Source organism: Carassius carassius, chromosome 21 (assembly GCF_963082965.1).
Source record: "Carassius carassius chromosome 21, fCarCar2.1, whole genome shotgun sequence".
Taxonomy (NCBI): Eukaryota; Metazoa; Chordata; class Actinopteri; order Cypriniformes; family Cyprinidae; genus Carassius; species Carassius carassius.
The window spans coordinates 20,618,546-20,646,545 of NC_081775.1; the positions used below are offsets into that span (position 1 = coordinate 20,618,546).

Sequence of the window (28,000 nt, forward strand, 5' to 3'; positions counted from 1 at the left end):
ATTCAAACAGCTAATAAAATCATCACAATAATCCACAAGTTATCCACAGGATTCCAGTCCATCAATTAACATCTTGTGAAGTGAAAAGTTGCATGTTTGTAATAAATTCAACAAGATATTTTTAAAGGGTTTGTTTACCCAAAAATAAAAATTCTGTCATTAATTACTCACTGTCATTTTAGAGAGTAGCTCAGAGCGTAACCATTTACCATTGTTTACATTCAACATACACTTACACACACACTTACTCTCCAAAATGGCAGAAAATGGTAATGTGGGGAGAAGAATGTTATTATTGTTTATTTTGCGCACGAAAAAAATATTCTCATAGCTTCCTAAAATTACAGTTGAATCCCTGATGTCATATGGACTATTTTACCAATGTCCTTGCTATGTTTCCGTGTGTTGATCGTGGTAATATCCTTACTGTCTATGGGAAAGTCAGAGAGCGCTCAGATTCCATCAAAAATATCTTAATTTGTGTTCCGAAGATGAACAAAGATCGTACAGGTTTGGAACGACATGAGGGTGAGTAATGACAGAATTTTTATTTTGGGGTGGACTATCCCTTTAAATTCTAACTTTTACCTCTGGTTAAAATACCATTATTATTAATGGTATTCTGATGCCATTTTATCATAATATTGCTTCATCTAGTGAAAAAATAGTCTCAACTGTATCCGAAGAGAAATATGCACAGATCAGTATCTTATAAGTAAAAAAAAAAAAAAAACATACTGTGTTGTTTTATAAAGTCCAGAACTAAAAAAAAGTAACAAATACAAGTGGAAATGTAAGTGGGAACATGTTTCCACATTAAAATAATAAGACGTCTAGTTAATAAGGTTTTAAAGGCCAAAGCCTTTTGCAGTGAGAAGTGGGACATCCAGCGCACAGCAGCTGTAACTACACTTTCTCGGCTGGAGGGCATAGCTGGTGTCTAATTGCTTCATCATTTTGTGCAATGAGAAATGTATCTTCGCTTGATTTGACTGCTCTTTCTGATTGTTTGTTTATTGAAAGAATAATACATAGATTATGGGGCGTTGCTCATTTCTCATCAGCCTTTATGGAGAGATGTTATTTTCTGAGGAGAGTGAAATGCACCTTATACCGTCTTCTTCTCATTGTTCCAGTGCATTCTACCGTGATCACCATCTGAATTCCCTTGGTTTGTTCACATATGACTTAATCAACTAGCCTATTATTTGATCCCTACGTCACTTGCACCCATCTTATTTTCATCCAGATCAAATTGTCATGAATCTTTGCATTTTATGACGTTGCTTTCAACTGACAGTGCAGTCACATGACATTTACAAAAAGGTTTCCAGCAGGGAATGAGAGACAGCGGTCTCGTATATAGGAACTAAATTTAGACTGAGCTTGTCCAGTGTCATAAATTACCATGGAAACAAGTGTCTCACAGTGAGAGACACAGTACAACCCGAAATCAAGCGTAGCAGGAGACACACCGCCCCAAAACAACATCCAGACCATGAAAATGCTTTTAATTGTGTGAGGGTAATTAATTTATCAAAGCTAGTGCTCGATGAAAAGATTCAAAAGAATTACATGGTGCGTGACTCAACAAGCATATTATTCTATTTAGTGCCTGCAGTGTATATATATATATATATATTTTTTTTTTTTTCATTTTATAATGTGTTTATGTGTGTATCTATGTGGCCTTTTTACTTTCATTGTGCGAATGAATAATTTTCAGATCGACTTTTAGAAAATAACCCACCAAAATCTATTTTTAGTGATACTAATAATAAATGTAGCCAATAAATAAATATGGTAATACATAGGCTACGTGCTCTTTTTTGTATACCACGTGAGCCAGTTGTTGCTATGGTTACATCCTCAGGAACGCGAACTGCGAACGCGATTTCTGTTTGCAAGTACCTATTTATTGCTTACGTGAAATACCAGTTCAGACTGATGTAACTTTGAAACAAACGGAACTGAAAATGTATAAAGGCCTACTTATGTGTGAACAGTATGTGTACCCCAACCTCCACCTTTATGTTTTGAATACCTTTAGATGGGGGTATGTTTTTGGAGGTCAACTTTATATATATTGAACACAGTGACCTTTTGTGACTGCAACAGTAAAATATAATGTAATAATATAATAAGCAGTCTCATGCATGTTACTTTAGGCTATACGGTATTATTATATTGACATGACTGTGATTACCACAAAAAAATAAAATAAAGGAATACAAAAATTCTATAATACAAACTAAAACAACTAAAACTTATTTAAATCGTTGTAGTACAAATATATGTTGATATTGGAATGTAAGTTTATGGGATAGAATTTAAAAATTGAAAAGCATTCTTTTTGATGTACTAGGTGTTTGGAACCACTGCTAACGTAAAAGGGGACTCCAAACCTCAGGCCTGTATTGCGAGATAGCCCCAGCCTCCCCGATTTATGATACATAAACTGACTTTCTCCAATAGGCAAAACAATAAACAATCCAATTCCAGATAATAAATTAAATCTGACTCATTTCATCATGCCGAGGAAAACAGGGTGGAAAAAGATAAAAGAAGATGCGCAATTGGAATCAAGACCTGCAAATGACTTTTGAATGGGTTTGATCATAAATGAAAAAGGATAACATACAAGGGACTGTCTGCATTGGATTCGTATTGAATGCATAATCAGTGCATTCCCATCATAAATCACAGGCACTCCAGCACCTCCAGCGGCTCTGCGGAGGAAGTGAACACAGCACGCTGGAGTCAAGTTTGGTTGAACTCCGGGTTCATTTACACAACAGCGGTTGCGTTTCTCCATTGACGAGTCTTACAGATGTTTATGCTTGTGCTAAGGGAATGGAAAGGACACCTGGATGAGCAGGTCAGGACGACACATTTCACTGGAAAAAGTCTGATCCTACTTCCGGGTGTGCGGTTGTAGCGCAGGATCCTTGTGTGCTCCTGGAGATCGGTAAGAATCGCGTGAAGTGAAGCAGTGAGCTCTTTCTTCGTAATCTAGCAATCTAGTTGAGTTGGAACAGCTCTTGGAACTCGTTCTCAAATTCGTGAATCTTGAAGTTGAATATTTGTTATTTTGCACGCCACGATGCAATAGCTACATAGCCAGAAACAGCAACAAAACACCATTTAGATGATAAACGATAAAACTTGTTGAAACGAGCTGCCCTTAAATCAGGTGTTATGTAGTAGAGGTAAAGCTCGTCTCGTGCTCATATCATGGAGCAGCATTTTATACCCTCTGTTTGGGAATGAAGGGCCAGTTATATGACCCGGTTTTCATGCAGTACTCAGGAGAATATCATTCCAGAATGCTCTGTCCCAGCAATAACATGTAGCATATAGACTGAACACCAAGGTTTTGTAAGAAGATTTCCCCCCTGCCTGCCTAGTCGGGCCAGTAGTTCAATATTTACTTTCACTGACAATAGTTTCTTTTCTTTTTTTATGTGCCAAAATTGCTTTTTTTTTTTATTTAATTTTTTTTTTTTACCTACCTCAGAAGCTAAATAATAAAAACACTACAAATAATAAAAAATAATTCTATAAATTTTAACATTATTTTTATAATAATAGTAAATATATACAATATTCAATAAGTAAATTAATGAATCACATAAGTAATATTAATGATTATATGACATATGTATTCATAAACACAATTGTGCTGGAAAATCAAAGTATTAAGTGACTGGTTTGACATTTTTAACCAATGCAAACCAATGCCAGCATTTTTAGTGATCCCACCACAAAAGTCGATAAATCTAATTTTTGCAAAGCTTTTATCTGCCAGAATTTAAGATTTTTTAAATTAAGTATTTTATGCAAACAGAGGCTGCATATATTATTTGATCAAACAACACTAATATATATTTTAAAATAACACCATTTTAATAATTTATTATCAAAAAAATGTCTAAATCTTAAATCTACTCATTTACAACAAAAATCTTATGTATTCTTCGCAAGGCATATATATATATTTTTTTAACAAATATGAGATTTTGTGATTAGGCAGCACTGGCAGATTAGCTTCAGTGACATTTCCATTGACTGGCCAGAAATAGTCTCACAGATTATTGTTGAGTCCTGTGATAAACCTATCCAATAATCATGCAATAAAATAATGCTTTGTTATTCCTCTCTAGATCCTGTCTGTTTGTAGCAGCAATCCAGTGAGATTCGGATGGATTCCTTCGGGCATGTGGAGTTCCTGCAGGCTCTAGCAGAGGGCTGTGTGCTGCCCACTGCCCAGCAGGGTTTAGAGCAGGTCTGGCTGCTTCTGCTCATCTGCCTGCTGTGTCGGGTCATCTGTAGACTAGGTGAGTCTATCATGCACAACACAAACCCCCAAACACCTGTTTAACTGACACAGTCTTCCCACAAAGGATGGGAACATAGCCCAGATGGTTCTTTTATGGCTAACATCAATGCTTTTTGTCATGTGTACTGTAGCGAAAATCTTCACACTTGCTCTTGATATATCCAACTCATGTTGGTGAATGGGTCCATCTGTTGAGTCCTGATGTGGCAGGCTAATGCTGTCTCTCTTTCTGACAGGGGTCTCATGTCATGTTAAGCACCTGAGCTCGCTGGTGTGCGGGCTGTACGTGTTGTACGTGTTCTTTGAGCTGCACATGATGTGGGTGATTATCCTGTGCCTCCTTTGCTACCTCATCCTGCTTCTCAGCATAAACTCCAGCAGCCGAGGAGTCTTCCTTTCTGTTGTCATCCTCATTTACATGCTGATGGGGTCTGTCATCCACTTCTAAGGCCATCCACTAAGGCCTAATGAACATAGAAAACTGGTTCAAATTGGAAAAACTCATTAGGATGCACAATCACAAGCGGTCACATATTTTGTTCATTTTTATTGCAGGGAGCTACATATGATAGATGCAGAGACCTGGCATAAGATGAGAGGTGTGTTTTTAATTATTTTGTCTTTGAAATAAAGTATGTCACATAATGTTCATCAAATGACACTCATCGTTGAGTCACATGTCCCATACGGACTGTTTCGGTTGTGTCCAGGCTCTCAGATGGTGGTGGCCATGAAGGCCATCTCTCTGGCTTTTGACCTCGATCGAGGCGATGTGTCCTCTTTTCCCTCCCCCCTGGAGTTCATGGGATACCTCTGCTTTGCGGGAACTGTTATCTTTGGGCCATGGATCAGTTTTGCCCACTACACAGATGCAATTAATGGACGCAAAATGGTAAAATACGAGTTTTATTGTCTTAACTTTTGCATTTATTATAAATTATTCTTTTTTTAATGTTTTTTTTTCCACTTCTGTGCTCTTTTTGAATATATTATGTAAACATTTTATTCATATGTACAATTTTTTTATATGCACTGGCATGTTTTTGGTCAGTACTTTTTTTTTACATTAATGCTTTAATTCAGCAAGAATTCATTAAATAATTTAAAGATGACAGTAAATATATTTAGATAACAAAAATATATTTGAAATGTTTGGGGTGCTATATAATTTAAATTGTAGTTAGTTACCCTCTGTGTCAAAAAAACACATCGCGCTTTTTTCAATCCTTACTGTTTCAAAGCAGTCTTTAGAAAGTGTCTTTATAAGCATGTGCAGATACTGACATTAAAATAAATTGAATTTATGTTTCATGCTAAATGTTAAATGGGAAAAATAATTGATTTCTTTTAAGAGAAGATAATCTTGATTTGTTCTGAGCATGTTTCCATCAGCAGAGAGCTTGCTATACAGTAACTATTCTACTATCTCCTGCAGAGCATTGGCTGGTATGGAAAGATTGCTCTGTGCTTTCTGAGGAGTCAGATGTGCCTGGTTATTTCCAACTGTATTGCTCCTTATCTCTTTCCATACTTCATTCCCATCTACGGTGACGGACTTCCACGTAGGTGAGCTGCTCTTCCTCCATTGGGATTACATATCCAGAAGAAATGAAATGACTAGCTTGAATGTATATTTCATTTTGTGTTTAATATTGTTTTTATTGGCCTTTTGTCCTCAGGTGGCTTCACGCTTATGAAAATGCGGTGTCCTTCCACTTCAGCAATTATTTTGTCAGCTACTTGAGTGAAACAACCACTGTGATGGCTGGAGCTGGATTCTCTGAACACAAAGACCACATCAAATGGTACATACTCATGCCTTTTCTCTTTTGTTGTTAAATAACAGCATTGTTGAGACCTACTGTGATGAGGTTTTTTTTTTCATTCAAAGGGATATTACAGTAGCTAAACCAATGAATGTGGAATTGCCGAGGTCTATGGTGGAAGTTGTTACCTCTTGGAACCTGCCCATGTCTAAGTGGCTTAACGCATGTATGTATGTATATTGATTAACGGTTTGTGATATATTATTGATGCATATATATGTTCTGCATTCATATAAATGTTCCCTGTACATTTTAACATACAGACGTCTTTAAAAGTGCACTCAAACTTGGCACTTTTCCCGCCATCCTGGTGACCTACACTGCCAGTGCGTTGTTACATGTAAGTATAATTGCCAGCTCTGTGGTTATTAACATTTTAGGAAGGTTTGTTGGCACAGAATCAGGTTCCATCTGTTTAAACAGATTTGAGTTTGTGTAAGGGTAAAAACACCTGATCCAGAAAACAGTTTGCCTGTAACATGACAGCTCGGATAAAGATGGTTTCTTATCTCAGAACACCATGACCCAGATTTAAACGGCTGTCTACAGCTGGTGTAGCTAGATAATTCAATCACAGCTGCCTACCTGGGCAGCTTATGCCTTGTCACTTTAGTAAGCTGTTGTAGCTGTGCTTGTTAGGTTCTAACTGTAAGTGTGTAGCTTAGATAAAATCATTCATGCTGTATTACCAGTTTGACCTTTTTATTTATTTATATATTTTTTTTAGGCATAGAAGTATATCAGAATTAGTGTCTGGAAGTATTTTTATGTATCCATGTGTCAACATGTCCATGTTAGGGTGAGCTGTGGTTGTTTAGTCAGTCAAAAACATACGGTGAATGGGAATCTGTTTGGGTTCACTCACATGTCTGGAGAGGGTGGGTTTAGGAGAAAGGATGTGTGGTTGTATGAATGGGTGCTATTTTGCATTTGCTATTTTTTCCAATTAGTGCGTAAATATATAGTACACCGCAGAATGGTAATCTACCACTGAACCAAGACACACATCAGTGACAGATGCCGAATTCAAGGTATTGTAGTTGAGTAGAGACCTCTGCTGGTTAATGTAGGACATTGAGTCTAAATTCATACAACCTAGTATTTTTTTATGTAAATGTTTTTTTAAGAGATCTTATGTACACCAAGGCTGCATTTATTTGATCAAAAATACAGTAAAACTAATATTGTGAAATTACTGTTTTATATTTTAATATATATATATATATATATATACAGTACAGACCAAAAGTTTGGAAACATTACTATTTTTAATGTTTTTGAAAGAAGTTTTTTTCTGCTCATCAAGCCTGCATTTATTTGATCAAAAATACAGAAAAGAAATGTAATATTGTGATATATTATTACAATTTAAAATAATTGTTTTTAAATTTATTATACTTTAAATTATCATTTATTTCTGTTGTGCAAAGCTGAATTTTTAGGATCATTATCACACGATCCTTTAGAAATCATTCTAATATGATGATTCATTATCAAAGTTGGAAACAGTTCTAATGCTTAATATTTTTTCAGAACATGTGATACTTTTTTAGGATACTTTGATGAATAAAAAGTAAAAAAAAAAAAGAAAAAAGAAGCTATGTTTTTAAAATAGAAATATTTTGTTATAACAATATACACTACTGGTCAGTAATTTGGGGTCAGTAATTTTTTTTTCTTTCTTTTTTTAAATAAAATCAATACTTTTATTCAGCAAGGATGTGTTAAATTGATAAAACGTGATAGTAAAGAAAATATATTATTAGAATATGTATTATTAGAATTTGTTTTTTAAATAAATGCAGTTCTTTTAACCTTTTATTCATCAAATATATTAGACAGCAGAACTGTTCCCGACACTCATAATAAATCAGAATATAAGAATGATTTCTAAATGATCATGTGATAGACTTCATGTGACACTGAAGGCTGGAGTAATGATACTGAAAATTCTGCTTTGCATCACAGGAATAAATTATTTTTTTTTAAGTATATTCAACTAGAAAACTATTATTTTAGGTTGTAATAATATTTCACAATATTACTGTTTTTTTTCTGTATTTTTGATCAAATAAAAGCAGGCTTGATGAGCAGAAGAAACCTCTTTCAAAAACATTAAAAATAGTAATGTTTCCAAACATTTGGTCTGTACTGTGTATATATATATATATATATATATATATATATATATATATATATATGTATATATATATGTGTGTGTATATGTATGTGTGTGTATATGTATGTATGTTGAAAATGTAATTAATTTTTGTGATGGCAAAGTATCAGTGTCGCATTATTATTCTAATATGCTTATTTGGTGCTCAAGAAACATTTCTTTTTATTATCAGTGTTGAAAACAACTACGATATGTTTTTCAGGATTCTTTAATGAATAGAAAGTTTAAAAGAACAACATTTATTTGAAATGGAAATTTGTGTATTATTATAAATGTGTTTACAGTCACTTTTCAGCGATTTAATGATTCCTCGCTGAATAAAAGTTTTGATTTACTGACTACTACTTACTGACCTTAAAGCCTTGAATGGTAGTATATTTGCTTTTATTAATTAATGATGCATTGTTTGGCAGGGTCTCAGCTTTCATCTGGGAGCCGTGCTGTTGTCTTTGGGATTCATCACTTATGTTGAACATGGTAAACAGTCATTTAGTTTATACATGCATGCTTGCCATCAATAAAAATAAAACTGATTTAATAGAATTTGGATTCATTGGATTAAAAAAAAGGGAAAATATATTATTTAATACTAATGCATACGGTCATCATGGCACACATTTCAGTAGGTAGTAAATTCTAACATCTATAATAGATGTCACATCACTAGCCTTGCCACAAATACTGTCTTTGTTTCCTCTTGCAGTTCTGAGAAAGCGGTTGGCAGCTATTTTCAGTGCTTGTATACTGTCAAAGCGTTGCCCAAAAGACTGCCATCACCAAAATAAGAAGGTGATCTGTCTAGCACTGAAGAATCAGCTATATTCATGATAAAAAATGTTTTGGTTTGTGCAGTATAAGATCTGTAATTCACAGATTTTCACTGAAATTAGTTATATTTTTATATTGAGATGTCTTTTTCCCCCTCTTGTAGACGCTGTGGGTGCATGGTGTTAACGTGTTCTTCAGTGCATTGTCAATATTCCATCTGACATATCTGGGATCTCTGTTTGACTCTGAAATGGACAACATGCATGCTGAGGAAGTGAGCGTTTTCATATGAATATGCAATTTAAACATATATACAGTTTTATTGTAATATAAATAGTCAGCTACTTCTAAAAATATATTCAATTCAATTAGTTAGAATTGCTTTATCACACAGTATTTTGTTTCCACACAGGGTTACATGGCCAGTCACACCATTCAAATGTGGTCAGAGCTAAACTGGGCAAGCCATTGGGTGATGTTTGGCTGTTTCGTGTTTTATTGGCTCATTTAAGGAGAATACTATAGTACTGAGCAATCAAAAGGACCATTCACTGAACATGAAAGATGGTGGATTCTTACCATAGACTGCATTTTTCAACAGTCAGTGTTACATCCAAACCTCTGTCCCTCAGCTGGAAAAGACTGTCATGGAAAGTGCCTTATGGTTCATGTTGTTACAAGAATCATATTCTCATAATATGATCATACTTATTCTTTTTATTTTTTATTAGGATTAGGAACAATTTTGGATTAAACAAAAGAAAAAATATCAATGTGCAGAGTACATTGTGTTATTTGCATCTCTCTTTTTTGTTCTTTCTGTACAGCTTGATATACAGTAGAAAGATAGTCTCTTTCAATGTGACCATGTTATTGTCACTTTTATAAAACCTGTTTTGAACCTGTAAACATGTTTCATGTTTTTGTCAAAAGCTGTTGATTAGGTTTGACAATAATATTTATTATTTTCAAATAAAGTTGCCACCAAGACTATATTTCATGAATTATAGGTAAGCGCATTACTCAAGGGGCACAGATTATACTTTGTAACTTTGTTCTCTATTTTGATATTAGATGGGCACTTTTATCAAAAGACATTTATTACTTATGGTGGTCAGTCATGTGGTAATCCCAAATACCATATTTTGATAAATGTACAGGTATTGTGGATAACCATGGTTTTACCGGGTCTCATAAGTATAAAAAGTACCATGTAGGCCTACTAACAAGGTACATGTAAGAAAAATAGTATAAGTGCAGCATCTGAAATACAGAGGACAGTTACAGCAATGGTTGCCAACCACGTTCCTGGAGGCCCCCCCAACACTGCATGTTTTCTGTCACCTTAATCAAACACACCTGATTCAGATCATCAGCTCAGTAGTAGATACTCCAAGACCTGAATTGGGCGTGTCAGACAAAGGAGAGATGCAAAATGTGCAGTGTCGGGGGGCCTCCAGGAACGAGGTTGGGAACCACTGCTTTATAGAGTAATGTAAATGAGTTTCTTAACTGATACCTCTGACCCAGTGGCGTGTCCCCCAATGTTCACACGATACTGTTACAATATCGCGAGAGTTCGCATCGCTCCTCACTACGTAATGTGCCGTGCTGCTTATGGCGGCGCTGGTGACCGTGCTGAAAGCTGTTGGGGTGAGTTTTTCTTTTATATTTATTAAATCTTGTGATTCCACATAACTCTTACACGGCTATATGAAGGTTTAAGCCTCCGAAGTTTACGTTTATACTACTCTCCCTGTGTCTTCCTGCTTGTTTTTGAACAGTTAACGTTAACGGTTTATAGGGTGGGGGCAGTGTTTCCTCTGCGTGTGCTCTAGCGGTTTAGCATGTTAGCCAGCCCTTAAAGCACTGTTACCGGCGTAGAGTCTTTTTACACAATAAACAACTTACTTATTAGTCTGACACATCCTTCATGGAAGATCTTTTGTAAAGGTCACTTAAGAAATGAAGCTCCTGGTCGAGGCTCCAACGCGGTAGCGGCGGCCCAACGTGACGCGACGGCCGCCGCTGTGTGCCTTTGTTGTCGGGCTGAGTGATTTATTTAAAGCCCTGCTAGATCAACGTCTATCCCTGTTTTCTCAGGACAGGAAAATAATTTACTTGCTTTCCAAACTAGTTCTTACTAAAACCAGTTTTCCTATGTTCATAATAACCTGGAACTATCACGGAATTTGGAAGTTGTGGTAATTTTGCACGCCTGGAAAAGTACGTTATTTAAAAAAAATCAAAAGTAATTTTATAGTGAATATAATTTTCAACTTAAACACCGCTACAGAATTTTTTTCTCTCACAAAAGAAATAGCTTTTTGTAAAAGCAATTTTGGTATATATAAAAAAAGTTTCCTACGAAAGCCATTTCCACGGTTTTCCAGTTGAAATTGAACAACTGGTGAACATACTTTGGTCAAAACGGTAACGTTAGTTTTCTCTAATTTGGATTTGAAACGCCTTGTCTATTTTTTATTTTTTTTTTATCTTTCCGGTAACGTTACGTTTTCTAATATGCTCGAGAGTAGCATGTGTCTGGGTTGTCTTGTCTGAAAGGGCATTGCTCGTGATTTTGTCTCTGGATGAGCTCCAGATGGATCCACTGCCAGCTGTTGCTCAAGCGCTAACATTAATTTCGTCACTTAGTTTCATGTCCTTATTTTGTCATTTATGTATGCTGTAGAAATTTACAGTTAAGCTTTTTAACAAATCGTTACTAATGAACGAAGAACAGTGGTCTTAATATACTTTGCGTTTGTGATTTGTATATTTGAGCACCACGCGCTGTAGGCGGGAGCAGATTACTTTATTTTATTTTTCCACAGATTTTCTTGTTCCGTTATGGTATATTTAAATACCATTTTCAATTGGGTAGTTTAGCCAAAGATTAAAATTCCATTCCACTTTCATGGCAGTTTGTATTTCATTTTTTGTGAATTAATTCATTTACGGTGAGCATTAAGACCTTTATTCTGTAAAAAAAAAAACTTTGGTATTCGGTTGGTAATTCCAAACCTAGATTTACTACCTTTCATAAAACATACTATTGTCATAAATGTAATTCACGTGGAACAAATGCAATGAAATTGGCTGGTTAGTAAGAGAATGTCTCCATCCGTTTTAAGTCGGTTCTTGGTCCATCAGAGCAAGTAAGGAACTGGCCTATATATCAAGCTTTTTTCCCCCCTCCCATCTCATGCTTAATAGCCTGAAGGGAACTGAATGATTGGCATTGCAGTTGTTGACTGCTTGAATTGAATATTCCATAAATACTCCGCCAACTGCTGGTTCACACTGAGACTTGTTGATCCTCTTGTGGGTATTCAGTCAGCTGCTCATCTGTACACGAGGCTGCTGAGGACACTTTATTTTTAGGCCTGTGTATCAACAGGAGATTAACATGGAGTTTTAACCCACAATAAATGAAAGTGGTTAATGGGATTAACTCGTATATTGGTGGGTGAGTGTGTTGGGGGTGGGGGGGGGGGGTGTAATTAGTGTAATAAACTGGACCTGAAATAGTTAAATATACTCTTTTGATGAAGTAAATGCATTTAATGTGTAACTTATCTGTGTGATCTAATATCCTTTTCCCCCCCCTCCCAACAGTATGAAGTGAAACCGAATTGATTTTTGTACCATCTGAAACCTACTTCAAGTTCAGATCATCGATCAGTCAGAAGAAACTCCAAGGAAAAAGAAAACCTAACGAACATCCCCAAAACGACCCAGCGGTACAACAACTCTGAAGACCAAGACGAAGAACTGCACTGCTACAGACAAGAAAAACTAAAGCAACACGACTCAACCAAATGAGCAAACCAAAGATTTAAGAAACAGAACCAGGCCGCAACGAGCGTAGCAACCAACCATCAACGTTAACAGCGAAGGCGAGACCTGATCTGAGACAAGAAGTTTGTGCCTACTCAACAGCTTTGAAAAAGCACAAGTCCCAACGCTGCACCAAGCCCTCCTCATCCTCCCCGCACCTTGTCCTCCTCCGGGGTGCGGAGAGGGCTGCTGTCTGCTAGTCTTTTCAGTTTTGACCTTTTCTTTCTGTCAGTTGCAGACTGAATCCCTCCCTGATCTTTTTCCCCCTCCGTTCCCCCGGTCTTTCTCTTGTATTTTTGTTCACTATTTTTCAAAAGCAGTGTTTGTACACCTGCACTTGCCTTTTTATTTGAACATTTTAATTTTTAGTATTTTTGCTTTTTTGTCCTTTATTTTGCAACTTTTTGTAATTAGAACGTGTGCCAGAGAGGCAAACCTTACAAGTGTGTGTGCGTGTGCACTTGTGTGAGCCAAGTCTGAAGCATCAATTAAGTGATTGATTGGTCCAAATCATTAAAGCCTTCCAAGACAACAGTACAAGGTAAGCCATGCCAGACACTGTCCCCACTTTTTTTTTTTTCTTAATTTAACGAATAATCCTGATTTGTCTGGCGTGTTGTTCATTTATAATATGCAGTGTGACAAAACAGGCCGGTTGTCCATGCTGTTTATTGCGCAGTTTCTTAATTTAAAGCTAAAAAGTCTGAATTTGGTGTTGCTCTGTTCCAAAAACTAGTGAGCCACCTTCTAAAAGAGCATCCTAACTGAAATGGAATGAGTTTAGCCTTAGCATCTTGTGATGTTAGATAGCAGTGCTAATATGTAAAATATATAAATAAAACTGAAATATTAGAGAAAATTTAACCAAAAAAGTTAAATTATGTATTGTAACTGCCATTTCTCTCTCTTGGACTAATATTTAAATTTTTCTCTTGTCTGTTACATGTGATTCATTATAATACTGCATTTGTAGTCCGCTCGGAAGGTTTTGGAGCAAAGATCATTCATATTATCATGCTCAGTATAACTGAGTTAAAGTTAAGAACAAATTGAATTAAAGGGATGGGTCACCCAAAACTTAGAATTATTCACCCTCATATCGCTCCAAACCGATAAGACTTGTCATCTTTAATGCACAGAACATGCAATAAACTAGAGAAATCCTTTTTTTTTTTTTTTTTTTTTTTATATCATCAGTGGATGGACAAAAGGATGTAAGAATAAATATTTGTTTTCCTAAAATTATTAAAAGTCCTATGGATTTGGAATGACAAGTGAGTAAAATACAATTTGGTGTGAACTATCCCTTTAAATTTTTAAATTCTGGTAAATGTACTGTAGTTTTTTTTCCTCCCTCATATTTTCTTGTTTGTTGTATTCAAAATGTGAACATAGATATCTAGCACCGCTTTAATTCACTCATCGTTTCCTGAAGTACAGAACTTTAATTTGATGTAGCAGAATGAAAATTTAACTTGATCCATCTTGTGACCTCATGACAGGGAATTGTACTGAGAGAAAGGGAAAGGGGTCATAGTGACATAAGCCTGCTGAGTAGAATTTAGTAGTCCTTGATTTTTTTTTTTTTTTTTTTTTTTGTGCAGATGAGGCACACTTGCATGTTGTCTATAGTAGGGATGGGTATCATTTACATTTTATCTATACCGATACTGTTATTGATACTATTTGGTGCAAAAAAATAAGTTGTTAAATTTTTTTTTATAATTTTTATAAGTTTTTATTACTGATGAACTTTAGCAACTGCATTAATGTTATTCAGTCAAGAGCAGGGGGTTATTTTTCTCTCTTGTTTTTTTTTTTTTATTAACATTTAAAGGAATAGTTCACACAAAAAGTTGTCATTTACTCCCTCAAGATGATTTAAACATGAATGAGTTTCTTCTGTTGAACATAAGTTATTTTGAAGATTGTGGGGAAACTAAACAGTAGCTGGTCCCCAGTGACTTCATTTTTTATTTTTTCCCCCCTACTATCAAAGTCAGTAGGGACCAGCAACTGTTTGCTTAGACACTTTCTTCAGAATATATAATTTGGTGTTCAGCACAATAATACATACAAATGAATGCATGTTTGGAACAACATGACTGAGTAAATAATGACAATTTAAATTTTTGGGTGAACTATCCCTTTAATGACAAGCTGCAGTATGTTTAGTAACGTCCCTTTAAGAGATGCACGCATCATTTCTCTCTTGCTTATTAACTTTCACTTTATACATTATTAAATTATTTTATATGTAAACCTTGTGTTGTTGACAGTATTAGCACAATCAGACGATATTTAATAGAACTAAATAATCGGGTGCTGGCTGAATGACATTTTAGTGTATGGACACTTTGGATGGACGCACTCTGAATAAGCACATATTAGAACAGCACACGAATACAACGTTTCACCGACAAGACCTTAAAGCACATGCAAATGTATTTTTGTGATTGCAAAAAGGTGCAGTGTCTCATAAGTGTAACTCTACCACTGAGTTGGAGCTAGAGCCGCGAGACATAATACAGCGCATTGCTTGAGTTATATGTTATGTTTTGTTAGTAATTGTTTAATTATATTACTTGTTGCCTCCTTCGTTCACTATTACACTACTGCATATATTGCATCTGACACTGGTGTCATTAGTTTTCTAACGAGAGCCCAGAAAGTATTTTGAAAGTCTCACTCTTGCCACGATTACTGACTGCATGCACACATACAGCACATGTACATGGATACACATGTACATCGAGTCACATATTTCAGTGAAAGGAAATTACAAGCAGCAGCTTCTAATTCATCGATAACATTGAAGTTTCCAGAGATAAAACAATGCAAGTATCAATAACAATATCCTTTGTCATGAAGCTTATCAGTACTCCGGTATTGACCCAATTACGTACCTGTCCAAAAAAATACCGGTTCTTGGTACCCATCCCTAGCCTGTAGGGTCCTGACCCCAACACACCCCACAGCCCTCGACTGACCTTACTGTGCTGCTTTTTTCACTGGCTGTTCTTGTTGCCTCTCCCTCAGTTTTTCACCACCCCTTCCCTCCTTTCTTCACCTTTGCAGAAATCCTGAGGTGTTTTGTTGGGTGTGTAACCAAAAGGAGAGGGGAGAGGGAAGGGAGGAGCTGCAACACAACGGCTGACTTAAAAATAAAATCTTTACTCGGAACACTGCTTTATCCGATCAATCCCAAGTGTAGTAGATTTGGCCACTGTGTACGGGAGAATTATGGGTAGTCCCTGGAAAGGTTTTGTCGAGTTTACCTTGCCGGCGTCACCACCTGCAGCGTTCGTTAGTGCTGACCTGAACAGCACCTCACCTGTCGGGCTCAGCCTGTCACCCTACGACCGATCTGTAAGTTCCCTGCCATCTGTTCTCCACCCCACTGTCCCCCACTCTCCTGAACTCCACTCGTTCATTAAACACCCACTGTCGCCCCTCTCTGCGCTGTTCCTTTACTCAATCATCATAATCACCAGGCTTAGAGGCTGGCCTCGATCACTTGCCATAGAGACGCGCAGCAACGAGAAGCAAGAGCAGTGATACTCCTCTATAATAGTTAAGCGTAGATTTGTTTCAGTCAGCTGCTGTTGAACCATGTGTGATTGGCTGTAAATGGATATTAGACTTTGTTGTTGTTGTCTGGTGCTGAGTGAATCGAAGCATTTATGGGTGTGTAAAGGCCTAGTGGTCGAGGCTGGTCAGAGTCTGTGTCATCTAACCATTTGATGTTACCAAATAGTCTAGCAGTGCTATTCCCAGCCGCTTCATCAAACTAACCCATTCTGATTTCCCTTGAGCATGCCTCCTAGCAAGGGTGGGGAATTAGAGTAAAAGGAATAGTTCACCAAAAAAAAAACCTGTGGAACAAAGATCCTTTTTTTTTTTTTTGGGTTCAGGCATTGTCGTCTTGTTTTTCTCAAAGTAAATGTTAGGTTTGGAATGACCATTAGAATGAGTAAACCAAGACAGTACTTAAATTTTTGAGTGAACTATGCTTAAAGGCCTGTTCACTCTGTGTTGTAATAAAATTATTTGATTCTCAGATGATTGTTTGCAAATGAAGTATTCCAGTCATTCACATGCTTTAATTCAAAATACAAAACAATTATTCCAACCCATCATTTAAATGTAAGATTCAACTTGAATGGAGCAGTGAAAGTTTAATGATCTGATGCACTGAAATTGGAATGTACCATAGTGTAAAGATAATATTGGTGAACTGTAGAAAAAGTACAGCTGTTGTATGGATATGATCATCTGTTGGTTGAGTATATTGACTCTCCCATGTGTCGGTTACTTGAATCGTTCTTTGGATGCTTTATTCAAAAATGCAAGCATGCTTGCCATATCACTACATTTAGACTTACTTTGCCAGACTTGTTTGTTGCTTCTATGGCTGCAAGTGTTCCTGTAAATTAGCTGCCAGTTCTGGACTTTTGACCCAAAGGCAGACATCTGATTGGTTTAGGGTTTTCATCCTTTCTATTGTTAAGATTTCTTTCTGCAAGCTCTTCTTTTGGTTTTCAAATGACGAATTCCCAGCTTCTTGCTAGCAATAACTAGAACATTATTTAAACTTTTTTTTTTTTCTTTTTTTAAATATACAACCATATGTAGATCTATCATCATAGTGATGTAATGACCTCTTGGACATGTTTCATTTGTTGCAGTCAGGGTTTTTTTTTTACAGAATTTAACTTCTCAGGGTTGTTTTTGATGCCATCTCTTGGTTCTTTCTGTTTGGTGATCTTTTTATTTAGGTAGTGTTTTTATTTTAAATATCCACTCCCCTTATTGCCTTCAGTGTCCTTCCACCCCTTACCTTCACCTGAAGATGGAGGCCTCTGATACCCCTGTTGCTGCCCCTACCCCTTCCACCTCAAGCCAACCAATCCCCCGCTCCGCTTCAGTCTCATGCCATGTTTCTCGTGCATCAGGGGGCAAAAAGCAAAAGCGGACCCCCTTATATCAGCGATCCGTAAGTGGGCATGATGGGACAGTCTGTGACTGCTTGATGTCCTCACTAACAAAGAATACCTGACCCTGTAACCGCATGCTTTAAGTTTAGGAGTTGTAAAGCTTTTGGCTTTGCAGGGTTTTTTGAGTCAATAAAATGTTTTAGATTATCTAACTTTTGAACACATGCTTGCCAACTTTTCACGTACTGTTCACTTAATTTATGGGTGACGTTCTACACAAAGACCTAGTTCTAACCTTTGATTGTGGTGACAATTGTTTACATGTATACTCTAATATATAACTAAGTCAGTGTGAAGTGGATTAAAAGCATGAACTTTAATTTTACTTTCTAGGTTTAATATGAAACTGATGGTACGTGCATTTGTATGTTCTTGGGTATTGTGCAGATTTATCCTGGTCATTTGGATCTACTTGATCAGGCATCCAGTTTAAGCAGACCAAAGGGAGAGGAGAAACTTAAACATGTCACTGCAAATTACTGGGACAATTTTCCCTGCTTTAAATTGTTCTTTTTTTGTAGTTGCAGATACTTGCAGCATTTAAAATCCAATTTCATCCCATTTTACCATTTCCACACTTGTGTTCTGATCTGTTGTGAAGCAGTCGGATGTGTGGAGAATGCTAGAGGTTGAAAACGGAGTAAGTGCACTTTTAACTCCTATGTCTTATTTTCCCATAGATGAGTTTTGACCCCAGTCTGCTGCATAATAATGGCCATGGTGGCTTTGCCAATGGAACAAGCATGGGAATTCGTGAGACGGGAGTAGTTGAAAAGCTGCTAGCATCATATGGCTTCATACAATGCTCTGAGAGACAGGCCCGCCTCTTCTTCCACTGCTCTCAGTACAACGGCAACCTGCAGGAGCTAAAGATTGGAGGTATGAGCCAAATGGGGTGGGGGAAATAGCAGGAACTAGGCCTGAATGGTGTAAATAAAATTACATATTTAGCCTTTTTGATAACCTTTTTGGTCAAGCTTTATTAACAACAAATCCTCAGTAGCCATTGTTTGCTACTGAATGCTAAGACTCTTATCTCTATTTTAACCAGCTCATACTTTTTTTTTTATATATAGTTTTGCTTCTTTAGGGCTGCTTATAGCTGAGATACAAAAATTATTAAAATTACAGAGTACAAATAGCCAATAGAAACATTACAATAATGGCCAGACCTAATAGGAACCTTGATGTTGGAAAAAAAAATACATGCAGTAAATATTAAGTGTGTTGCTATTAACATGTATCTTAATGCAGGAACTGACTTCCATGTTTTGTCTATTCCGCCATTTTTCAGATGATGTGGAGTTTGAGGTGTCGTCTGATAGACGCACTGGCAAACCAGTTGCGGTGAAGCTGGTAAAAATCAAGGCAGAAATGTTGCCAGAAGAGCGAATTTCTGGGCAGGTGGGGCCTGACTTGCACGCCTCTCCTTTAACTGTGCTGCATGGTTTTATTCATCCAGTTAAGGAACACATTTTACTTTCATGTTTTATTGTCCTTGTCCCATTAATGTCCATCATTGTTGGAGTTTCAAGCTCATATTTAATCCATATTTACCTGGAAAATGCATAAATCACTGGTTTCTGTTATCAAGAGTTACAAAGCAATCCTATTAAATGACCTGATGTTAATGCTTTTTTTTTAATGTGGATTCACAATGAGCTTGATTGTCTTTGTTTTGTGGTCTTGTTGGGGGAACTTTTCATCTTCATTTAAAGGGGTCATATGACGTTGCTAAAGAGAACTTTGTGTATTTGGTATAATGCAATGTTTATGCAGTTTAAAGTTAAAAAAACAAAACATTTTCCACTTACTTGTACATTATTGTCGTAAGCGAGGTGTACTATGATTGGCCAGCTATCCAGTGCATTGTGATTGGCTGAATACCTCAAGCATATGACGGAAATGTTTGCGCCTGTGACTGTGACAATGTCTCCCGGCACGGCAAGACAAAACCCATTACAAACAAAACCTGTACTTTACGCATTGCGTTTCATATTGAGCCACATAAACTTAAAACGGTGTCTGCATTTGTGATCGGAGAAACGACAAACAACCAGCGCTATTTTGCTGAAAACTCTCGTTTGAATCCTCAGTGGGAAATTCTTTAAATATAAAAACATGTACTTCCAGACCAAGTGAGAAGTGCCAGACTTTACTTGCAAAGTTTGAACTGCCCCACTTTATAGAACAACCTTTGAGGACAGACCCATTGTAGGCTACTCTGCAGGTTCAGGAAACAGTTCTCCATATAATGTCACACTGTTGACTAGCATTTGGAATGGCCGGTGGACATGAGTTCGGCACTGAAAGCTGATCGGATGTTACATGGAGCAAAGTTGATGCATTTCATCAGCGTCCAGCACAGATCAGCTCTAGACTTGATGAAATGGATGTGGTCCCCTTTTGGAAGGCCAAACAAAGTAGTTTCACTTTCATAACGAAACGCATAGCATCTCCACAACATGGTGGTGGCAGCGGCTACAACAATACTACATTGATAATAAAATTTAAGTAAAATTTATTTGTATAGCACATTTCACAGATAAAAATCACAAAGTGCTTCACAACAATAGGTAGAATACACAACACTTATAAATACATTACAGCACATAATCAAAATAAACAGAAGTACACATAAGGCCACCCTACAGTCTAGTTAAAAAAGCCTCTTTAAAAAGAAGAGTTTTCAACTGGGTTTTAAAATTTTCCACCCAATCCAAGCAGCGTATGGAAGGAGGCAAAGCGCTCCACAACCGAGGTGCCACAACTTGAAACGAATGGTCCCCTCTAGTTTTAAAATGTAAGGGGGGTAACTTGGATTTGAGACTTTAGTCTTTGCAACTTTACAGATCTTCTTTATGCACCAAGAGCTTGTAACGAAAAATGTAAATGCTTCATATGACCCCTTTAATATACAGTTATGAGAGAAACAAATCTTGATTTGTTCTCAATATGAAGTCTGTCTTTCATGTACTTAAATATTCATTTTTTGAGTGGTTTCTTGAACTCAGATGTACAAGTCAAATATGATTGTTTCTTTTTTTTATTATCATTATTATTGGTCAGCAACCAGTGGGTAGCACACAAAGCATATTACAAATCAGAATAACCACAATAATCTAAACAAACGTAATAAAACCATCTATAATAAAAAAAATTATGAACATTTCTTTTAATTATTTTTCTTATCTGTCTTTAGTTCAGAACATGTTGCTCATCTGTGTTCAAGGACATTCTCTTTAGCATTTAAACATGGTTAGTTGATCTTGTCTCTCACCAATGCAGCATCTAACCCCATCTTGTCTATTTGCACATCCCCTTTTTTCAGGTAGTGTCAGCTATCCCTTCTCACTTGGACGGGAAGTCCGCACCTGGCCAAGTGCCCACAGGCAGTGTGTGTTATGAGAGGAATGGAGTGAGTGTCTCTTGTTTTTATTTGCAGTCTATAAACTTTAGACATTTGCTCGTCTTGTTTACCTTTTTGAGACTATTTTGGGATGGATACAGCTTAGCAAATTAAAATAAAGCTGAATGAATAACAGTTCATAAACTTGTCTTTATGCTGATGATGCCAATTGTTGTTTCTGAATGTGTTTGTGGTTTGAATCTTCTCACAGGAAGTGTTTTATTTGACCTACACCCCTGAGGATATTGAAGGCAATGTCAATTTAGATACTGGAGATAAAGTCAGTTTTTATATGGAGACCAACAAGCAGTAAGATTTAATATCTGATTGAAATGGGTATAATTTCAAAAGAGGAACTATGTTTTTGTTTTTTGGATGTTGAAATGGTTTATCTTTGTTTCAGTACTGGTGCTGTTAGTGCTCACAACATTGTATTGGTAAAGAAGAAACAGTCAAGATGTCAGGGAGTTGTTTGTGCTACCAAGGTAAGGATCTTATTCAAAGATGACTTTGTAGTAGCTGCTGGTATTTTTTTTTTTTTTCTTTTTTTTTTTTCTTTGTAGACACTATACTAAGGAATAGGGATCTCCTGCCCTCTGGTTTGGAGAGGAATAGCAAAAGACTTCTCATATCTCAACATTCTGCTAGAATAGTCAATAAGTTTTTGTGTTTTTAGCTACAGATCACATTCATAATGTTTGTTTTTCAAATTTTTGAATTTAAGAAGAGTGGCAATTTTTTTTTTTTCCCCAAATATATTTTCAAATATATTATTTTGCCTTTTTCAAATCTATAATTGTGTTCTTGCAGGAGGCCTTTGGATTCATTGAACGAGGGGATGTTGTGAAAGAGATCTTCTTCCACTACAGTGAGTTTAAAGGAGATCTGGAGGCTCTACAAGCTGGAGATGATGTGGAATTCACCATTAAAGAAAGAAATGTGAGCAATAGATAATGTCTTTTAAAAAACTATACATTTGTATTTATGTTCTATTGGTCAGTAACTAATACTCACTGATAGATATGATAGTATACTATAGATAGATACTATATAGATAGTGTTCCTGTAGCTCAACTGGTAGAGCATTGCGTTAAAAAGCAAGCAAGCGCAAGGTTGGGGGTTCGATTCCCCTGGAACACATGATAGGTAAAAATTGATAGCCTGAATGCACTGTAAGTCGCTTTGGATAAAAGCGTCTGCTAAATGCATAAATTTAATTTTAATTTAATATGAAAGATTTCACTATCAAACAGTGAAATTACTATTCATGAAATGCATTGTATTTTCAAACTGCTTTTTAAGTTGTTTCTGTCTGTATGTCATAGGGCAAGGAAGTGGCCACAGATGTGAGACTGTTGCCTCAGGGCACTGTTATATTTGAGGACATCAGTATTGAGACTTTCGAGGGCACTGTCACCAAGGTTATTCCCAAGGTCCCCACCAAGAATCAGGTTTGTAAATCAGCTCTTGTCATTAGACTTCCCAGACTCTGTCAGTTAAATTACAATATAGATTCTGCTTGCATGTTAAATCGAATAAGAATCCATCTGTCCCTCTCAGAACGACCCGCTGCCGGGGCGAATCAGTGCCAGAATTAATTTCACTGACAAAGAGCTGCTATTCGGGGAGAAGGACACCAAGTCCAAAGTGACGCTGCTGGAGGGTGACCATGTCCAATTCAATATATCCACCGACCGTCGAGACAAACTGGAGAGAGCGACAAACATCGACATCCTCCCTGGCACTTTCCATTTCACAAAGGAGAGTCGTGAAATGGTGAGACTGTAGAGCTATGTCCTTGTGGTTACTAGCAAGGCTGTTTTACTCTTTACTAATGTTGGCTTTGTCTCTTGTCTTCATGTGTAGGGTGTGATAGCTGCCATGCGTGATGGTTTTGGATTCATCAAATGTGTGGACCGTGATGCCCGAATGTTCTTCCATTTCAGCGAAGTTCTGGAAGAGAGCCAATTGCACATTTCTGATGAAGTGGAATTCACTGTTGTCCCTGTGAGTTCCCAGATATCACCAGACCTGAACCACTTTTGTGTTCCTGTTTTTTTTTTTTGTTTTTTGTTTTTTTTGTGATGAACTGTTTCAGACTGTTCATCATCCGTTAGTCATCCAGTTCATTGGATATAAGAATCAGCTGTTGAAAAACCCACATTGGTCCACTGCTTAAACTGTACGCAAAGCAGAAGCATATGTACATCGTAATTATGGTCTTACATGGAATAGCTTTAAAACATATTTCCTCTCTCAGGACATGTTGTCAGCCCAAAGGAACCATGCCGTGAGGATCAAAAAGCTGCCCAAGGGCACAGTGTCGTTCCACACTCAATCTGAGCTGCGTTTTGTGGGTGTGGTGGAGAAAGAAGCTGTGCCTGCTACCACCACCAAGAGCTCCAGCCCCAGCAAGGGCAAAGAGAAGGTGGACTACATCTTGACTTCCTGAATCTACACTACATTTCAAATGTTTGGGGCTGGCGAGGTGGTTTTGAAAAGTTTATGCTCCCCAAAGCTGCATTTATTTGATCCAAAACTCAGTAAACGTAATCTTGTTAAAGGTCAATAGAACAGCTTTTATTTGAAATATAATTAATTTTATTGCCATTTTAATTAAATTAGTGTCTTTGCTGAATAAAGAAAATCATAATGACCCCAGACTTTTGAAAGGTGGTGTATATGCTGTTATTATGCATTTATTTTTAAGAGTCCTTGAAGTACACATCTGTGGAGACTTTGTTGTACTATCAGTCATTATTATAAAGAGGGACTTTAAAAATGGAGTTTAGTATTTTTTGTTTTTTTTATTCTGGTTTCAAAATGTTTATATCCCGCATCTGTTTGTCTCCCTCTTAATTGACGCAAGCACAAAATACAGTAGCAGGCTTTGAGGTGCTATAAAATGCTACTATCTTTTGTCTGACCTTCTTTTTTTGTTGTTCCTTTTTATTTATTTCTTTATTTGAACCATGCTCGTCTTCATTAGAAAAAAGACAAGGTAGGCTGCTGTTTTCTGCATGCTGCCTTTCCTTCACAGTGTAGACCGGTAGAACTTCTGACAACATTAACTTATTGGAAGCAAATTGTTAAAGTACCCAGGATGAGATTTTACTTACTGTAATTGAGTAGTATAGTAGTAATTTTAATTTTCTATTTGATTCACCTCCTATTCAAACATTTTATGACTGTTTAAATTAAGTCATGGATGTGTCTAATCCTCCTTATTTCTCTTTGTTTTAAGGGTAAAGTTGAAAAGGTCAGTTTGATCTGTATGTTCATGACTGTTTGTTTGGTTATGAGGTCTGTTGGCATGAGCTGAGAATGATTTAACCACATTAAATCATACAGACATGTTAACCTCATAACCATACCAACTCAGCCAAGCTGTGCCACTCGGTGTGTGCATTCTTGTATGAGGGGTATAACAGTTCAGTTTCTGTCACTCACACGGTTAATTATTTTTTTTAAATGGGAACCACACATTTTAACCATGGCACAAATGTGTACTAAACAGTGGGTGACAAACTGTATGAGAGCAGTTTTACCCCTTGTGTTAGTGTGTGCATGATGGCTAAATATTGTGAAGCATTAGATGTTTGAGTTTCTTTATTTACTCATTGTGTGAATACACATTTCCCCCTTGCTTTGCGTCTTTTTGGATGTTTATTCTGTAAGGCAAAACTAAGTTTAAAAAAAAAATCTATGGCTGCTGAGATCCAGAGACACAGTCTGATGTGATAAAACTGGCCTTCAGCTCTGACACCAATTAAAAAAAACTAGGGCTAATTTCTGTACTTAATCTTGAAGGTGCACCGTTTTTTTTTTTTTTTTTTGTCAAGAAGGTTTTTGAGTGTTCATCTCATGAGTCTATACGAGTATGAGTGCATCTCAGTTCTGTATTTGTTAAATGTTGTTGGTTCTTATGTGAATGTATGTATGTGTTTGTGTCGTCACCAGGAAGCAGAGGAAGGCTTGATTGCGTATGAAGAAAGTGGAGTGAAGAACACGCTTCCCTACTATATTAAGGACCTAGAGGGAGGTGCTTACCCTCAGGTTGGAGACAAGGTACTTGCTACTTGCTCATGCTGAATATTTCCTTGAACTAAAGGTTTTTTTTTTTTTCTTCTTCAACTTTATTATTTGTTGTAAAGTAAACCCTCATGTCTCCACTAGGTGGAGTTCTCCATCAGTGAGGTGAAACGCACCGGACAGCAAAGCGCAGTGTCCCTCAAGATCCTAAATCGTGCTGTAGGCACCAAGAGGCTTCAGGGATACATAGCAACACTGAAGGATAACTTTGGCTTCATAGAAACCTCCAATCATGACCAGGAGATATTTTTCCACTACAGGTAATTAAAGTTTCTCCTTGATGACTTTGCCTCAGTTTGTTTTTTTCTTGTAGTGTGATTTGTTGTTTAATCTGAATTGTGTGCAGTGAGGTGTGTGGGGATGTGGATAATATGGACCTGGGAGATACAGTGGAGTACACACTATCCAAGGGCAAAGGAAACAAAATCAGTGCTGAAAAGGTCACCAAAGTTGCAGCTGGTATGTTGAGACTTTTTTTTTTTATTGGTTTGGCATTGATGTTTCACGCAAATAACACAACTCTGTGTCTGTCAGTGAATGATCTAGGGGAAGATGTGAGTAATACAGTGTTCCTGGGGAAAGTGGTTCGGCCTATACGCAGTGTGGACCCTTCTCAGACTGATTATCAAGGCCTTATTGAGCTCACAGAGGAAGGTGAGTGTCACAAGCTCTTGTTACTTTTGTGTGTGTGTGATACTTTTAAAATCCATCTAGAGCATTTCATTAGAAAGTTAGAAACTGTGAACTCCCCTCATTTTAAGTCAACTACTGTTATCTGCTCAAACATTTCACTAGAAGCCAGCAAGGATCAGAGTTATCCTTTCGGCATCGTTGGTATGGCCAATAAAGGTGACTGTCTGCAGAAGGGTGAGATGGTGAAGTTTCAGTTGTGTACAGTGGCCCAGACAGGACAAAAGATGGCCTGCAATATTGTGCCTCAGCGTAGAGCCCTGGTGGAGTGCGTCAAAGATCAGGTAAACTTACTGATACAAGAAAGTTATTACCTTAAGACACTGGCTAAAAGTATCTAATTTACGTCTCTATACCCCCCAGTTTGGTTTCATCACATACGAAGTTGGAGAGAGCAAGAAGCTGTTTTTCCATGTGAAGGAGGTTCAGGATGGTCTGGAGCTCCAGGCCGGTGATGAAGTGGAGTTTTCAGTTATCCTGAACCAACGCACAGGCAAATGCAGTGCCTGCAATGTTCGCAGAGTCAGGTGAGACTGTTGGGTGTGAATCAGATTCGCGTGCAATATTAGGATATTATTGAGCTGTTAAATATTGTATGTATATTGGCTCTTTCATTAATCTAACCAGATTTGTTTTTTTAATTACACAGTGAGGGTCCAAAACCAGTAGCAACACCTCGACCTGACAGACTGGTCAATCGCTTGAAGAGCATCACTCTTGATGACACCAACGCCCCTCGTCTCGTTATTATCAGACAGCCTCGTGGCCCAGACAATTCAAAGGTAAAATAAAGTGCATTTTACCATTTCTTGATTGAGTCTAAATCAAAAACTAATTTTTTGCTAATTTTTAGAACATTGGTAAACGCATTATTGCTTCCAATACTGCAGATCAGTATGCTTTAAGATATGAAACTTGCCTAAAACAATTGAGACATTGAACTGTTTCGTTCCTACAGGGCTTCAATGTAGAGAGGAAACCCCGCCAACCTGGTGTTACTGACTGAGTACTGTTCACCCTTCTCCTCCTCACTATGGAAGAAACATCTTGAAGAAAAGCAATCAGACAGGACAGAGGAGGGGATTTGTGTGTCTGTTTAGTTCACTCTCATTTTCTCTCTCACCCATAAACACAATTCACAGAGTAACAAACACATCGAGACTTGAAAATTAGCACACACAATTCCCTTACTTTGTCACAGGATCCCTTCCAAAAAAAAATCCTCATCTCATTGTCTTCATTGTATGTGTGACGTTTTTGTGTGGTTGTAATTTGAGCAAAGCCCCTCGTGTTGTTGGAGCGTGTGTTTGGTATGCATCACATGTAAACTTGTAAGGTTATGCAGAGGACATGAGGGGGATTAAGGGGTTTGTAGTTCTCACATCTTTAGATTGAGATGTGGACACTGTTTGACCCGTTTTTCGTTTTGGCTGAAATTGAAATGCCAGGAATTCTGCACCTGCTGCTGTGTGAGTTATTGTTTTAGAGTAGCTTTGCCTGTCAGTATTTTGACCTCCTTTATATATTCTTTATTCTTCCTGTATCACTTGAATTCTTCCCATGTTGAGTTTCTCACCCAGATGAAATCGAGATCTTGCTGGACTCTTTCTGCTGAGAAATAAAATGACTAAGGTTCTTTTCACTCATGTTTTCCATACCAATTCCATAGGTTTTAATATGGATCTGAAAACTTAATAAACTTTCTCTCTGCTCAGAACCAGTTTGCGTATGGTTTTTGATGTGTAAATTACTATTTTAGATTTTCAAATCACATTGGCTTGTTCTTTTAAAAGAGCCTTTATTTTAATTCCTGTTTTGATTTCATAAGCTCAATCTGTTTATGGGCAAGTGCAGAATTCC

General features: G+C 37.0%; 2 protein-coding genes across 7 annotated transcripts; both read left to right on the forward strand.

Annotated features, from left to right (window-relative positions):
- The first annotated feature begins 2,712 nt into the window (after nucleotides 1–2,712).
- porcnl (porcupine O-acyltransferase like) lies at nucleotides 2,713–10,030 on the forward strand. Its single transcript, XM_059503747.1, has 13 exons — nucleotides 2,713–2,968; nucleotides 4,164–4,337; nucleotides 4,576–4,768; nucleotides 4,895–4,938; nucleotides 5,050–5,231; nucleotides 5,775–5,905; nucleotides 6,019–6,144; nucleotides 6,231–6,331; nucleotides 6,429–6,505; nucleotides 8,758–8,821; nucleotides 9,048–9,133; nucleotides 9,276–9,386; nucleotides 9,525–10,030. The coding sequence occupies exons 2-13, from the start codon at nucleotides 4,202–4,204 to the stop codon at nucleotides 9,621–9,623; spliced, it is 1,350 nt and encodes a 449-aa protein (XP_059359730.1). The 5' UTR covers nucleotides 2,713–2,968; nucleotides 4,164–4,201; the 3' UTR covers nucleotides 9,624–10,030.
- A 528-nt stretch (nucleotides 10,031–10,558) lies between these two features.
- Nucleotides 10,559–27,857, forward strand: csde1 (cold shock domain containing E1, RNA-binding). 6 transcript variants are annotated; one of them, XM_059503748.1, is made up of 22 exons: nucleotides 10,559–10,765; nucleotides 12,731–13,493; nucleotides 17,775–17,948; nucleotides 18,630–18,828; nucleotides 19,244–19,410; nucleotides 21,281–21,367; nucleotides 21,570–21,667; nucleotides 21,762–21,843; nucleotides 22,169–22,297; nucleotides 22,684–22,809; nucleotides 22,919–23,134; nucleotides 23,225–23,365; nucleotides 23,619–23,786; nucleotides 24,603–24,617; nucleotides 25,319–25,426; nucleotides 25,535–25,710; nucleotides 25,797–25,909; nucleotides 25,985–26,104; nucleotides 26,246–26,424; nucleotides 26,504–26,667; nucleotides 26,790–26,922; nucleotides 27,099–27,857. In XM_059503748.1, exons 3-22 carry the CDS (start codon nucleotides 17,805–17,807, stop codon nucleotides 27,144–27,146), a joined length of 2,613 nt encoding a protein of 870 aa, XP_059359731.1. In that variant the 5' UTR covers nucleotides 10,559–10,765; nucleotides 12,731–13,493; nucleotides 17,775–17,804; the 3' UTR covers nucleotides 27,147–27,857. The 6 variants fall into 6 exon arrangements, with proteins under 6 accessions (XP_059359731.1, XP_059359734.1, XP_059359732.1 ...); XM_059503751.1 differs by having other exon boundaries at nucleotides 10,560–10,765; nucleotides 19,244–19,353; XM_059503749.1 differs by lacking the exon at nucleotides 24,603–24,617 and having other exon boundaries at nucleotides 10,560–10,765.
- The last annotated feature ends 143 nt before the right edge of the window (nucleotides 27,858–28,000 follow it).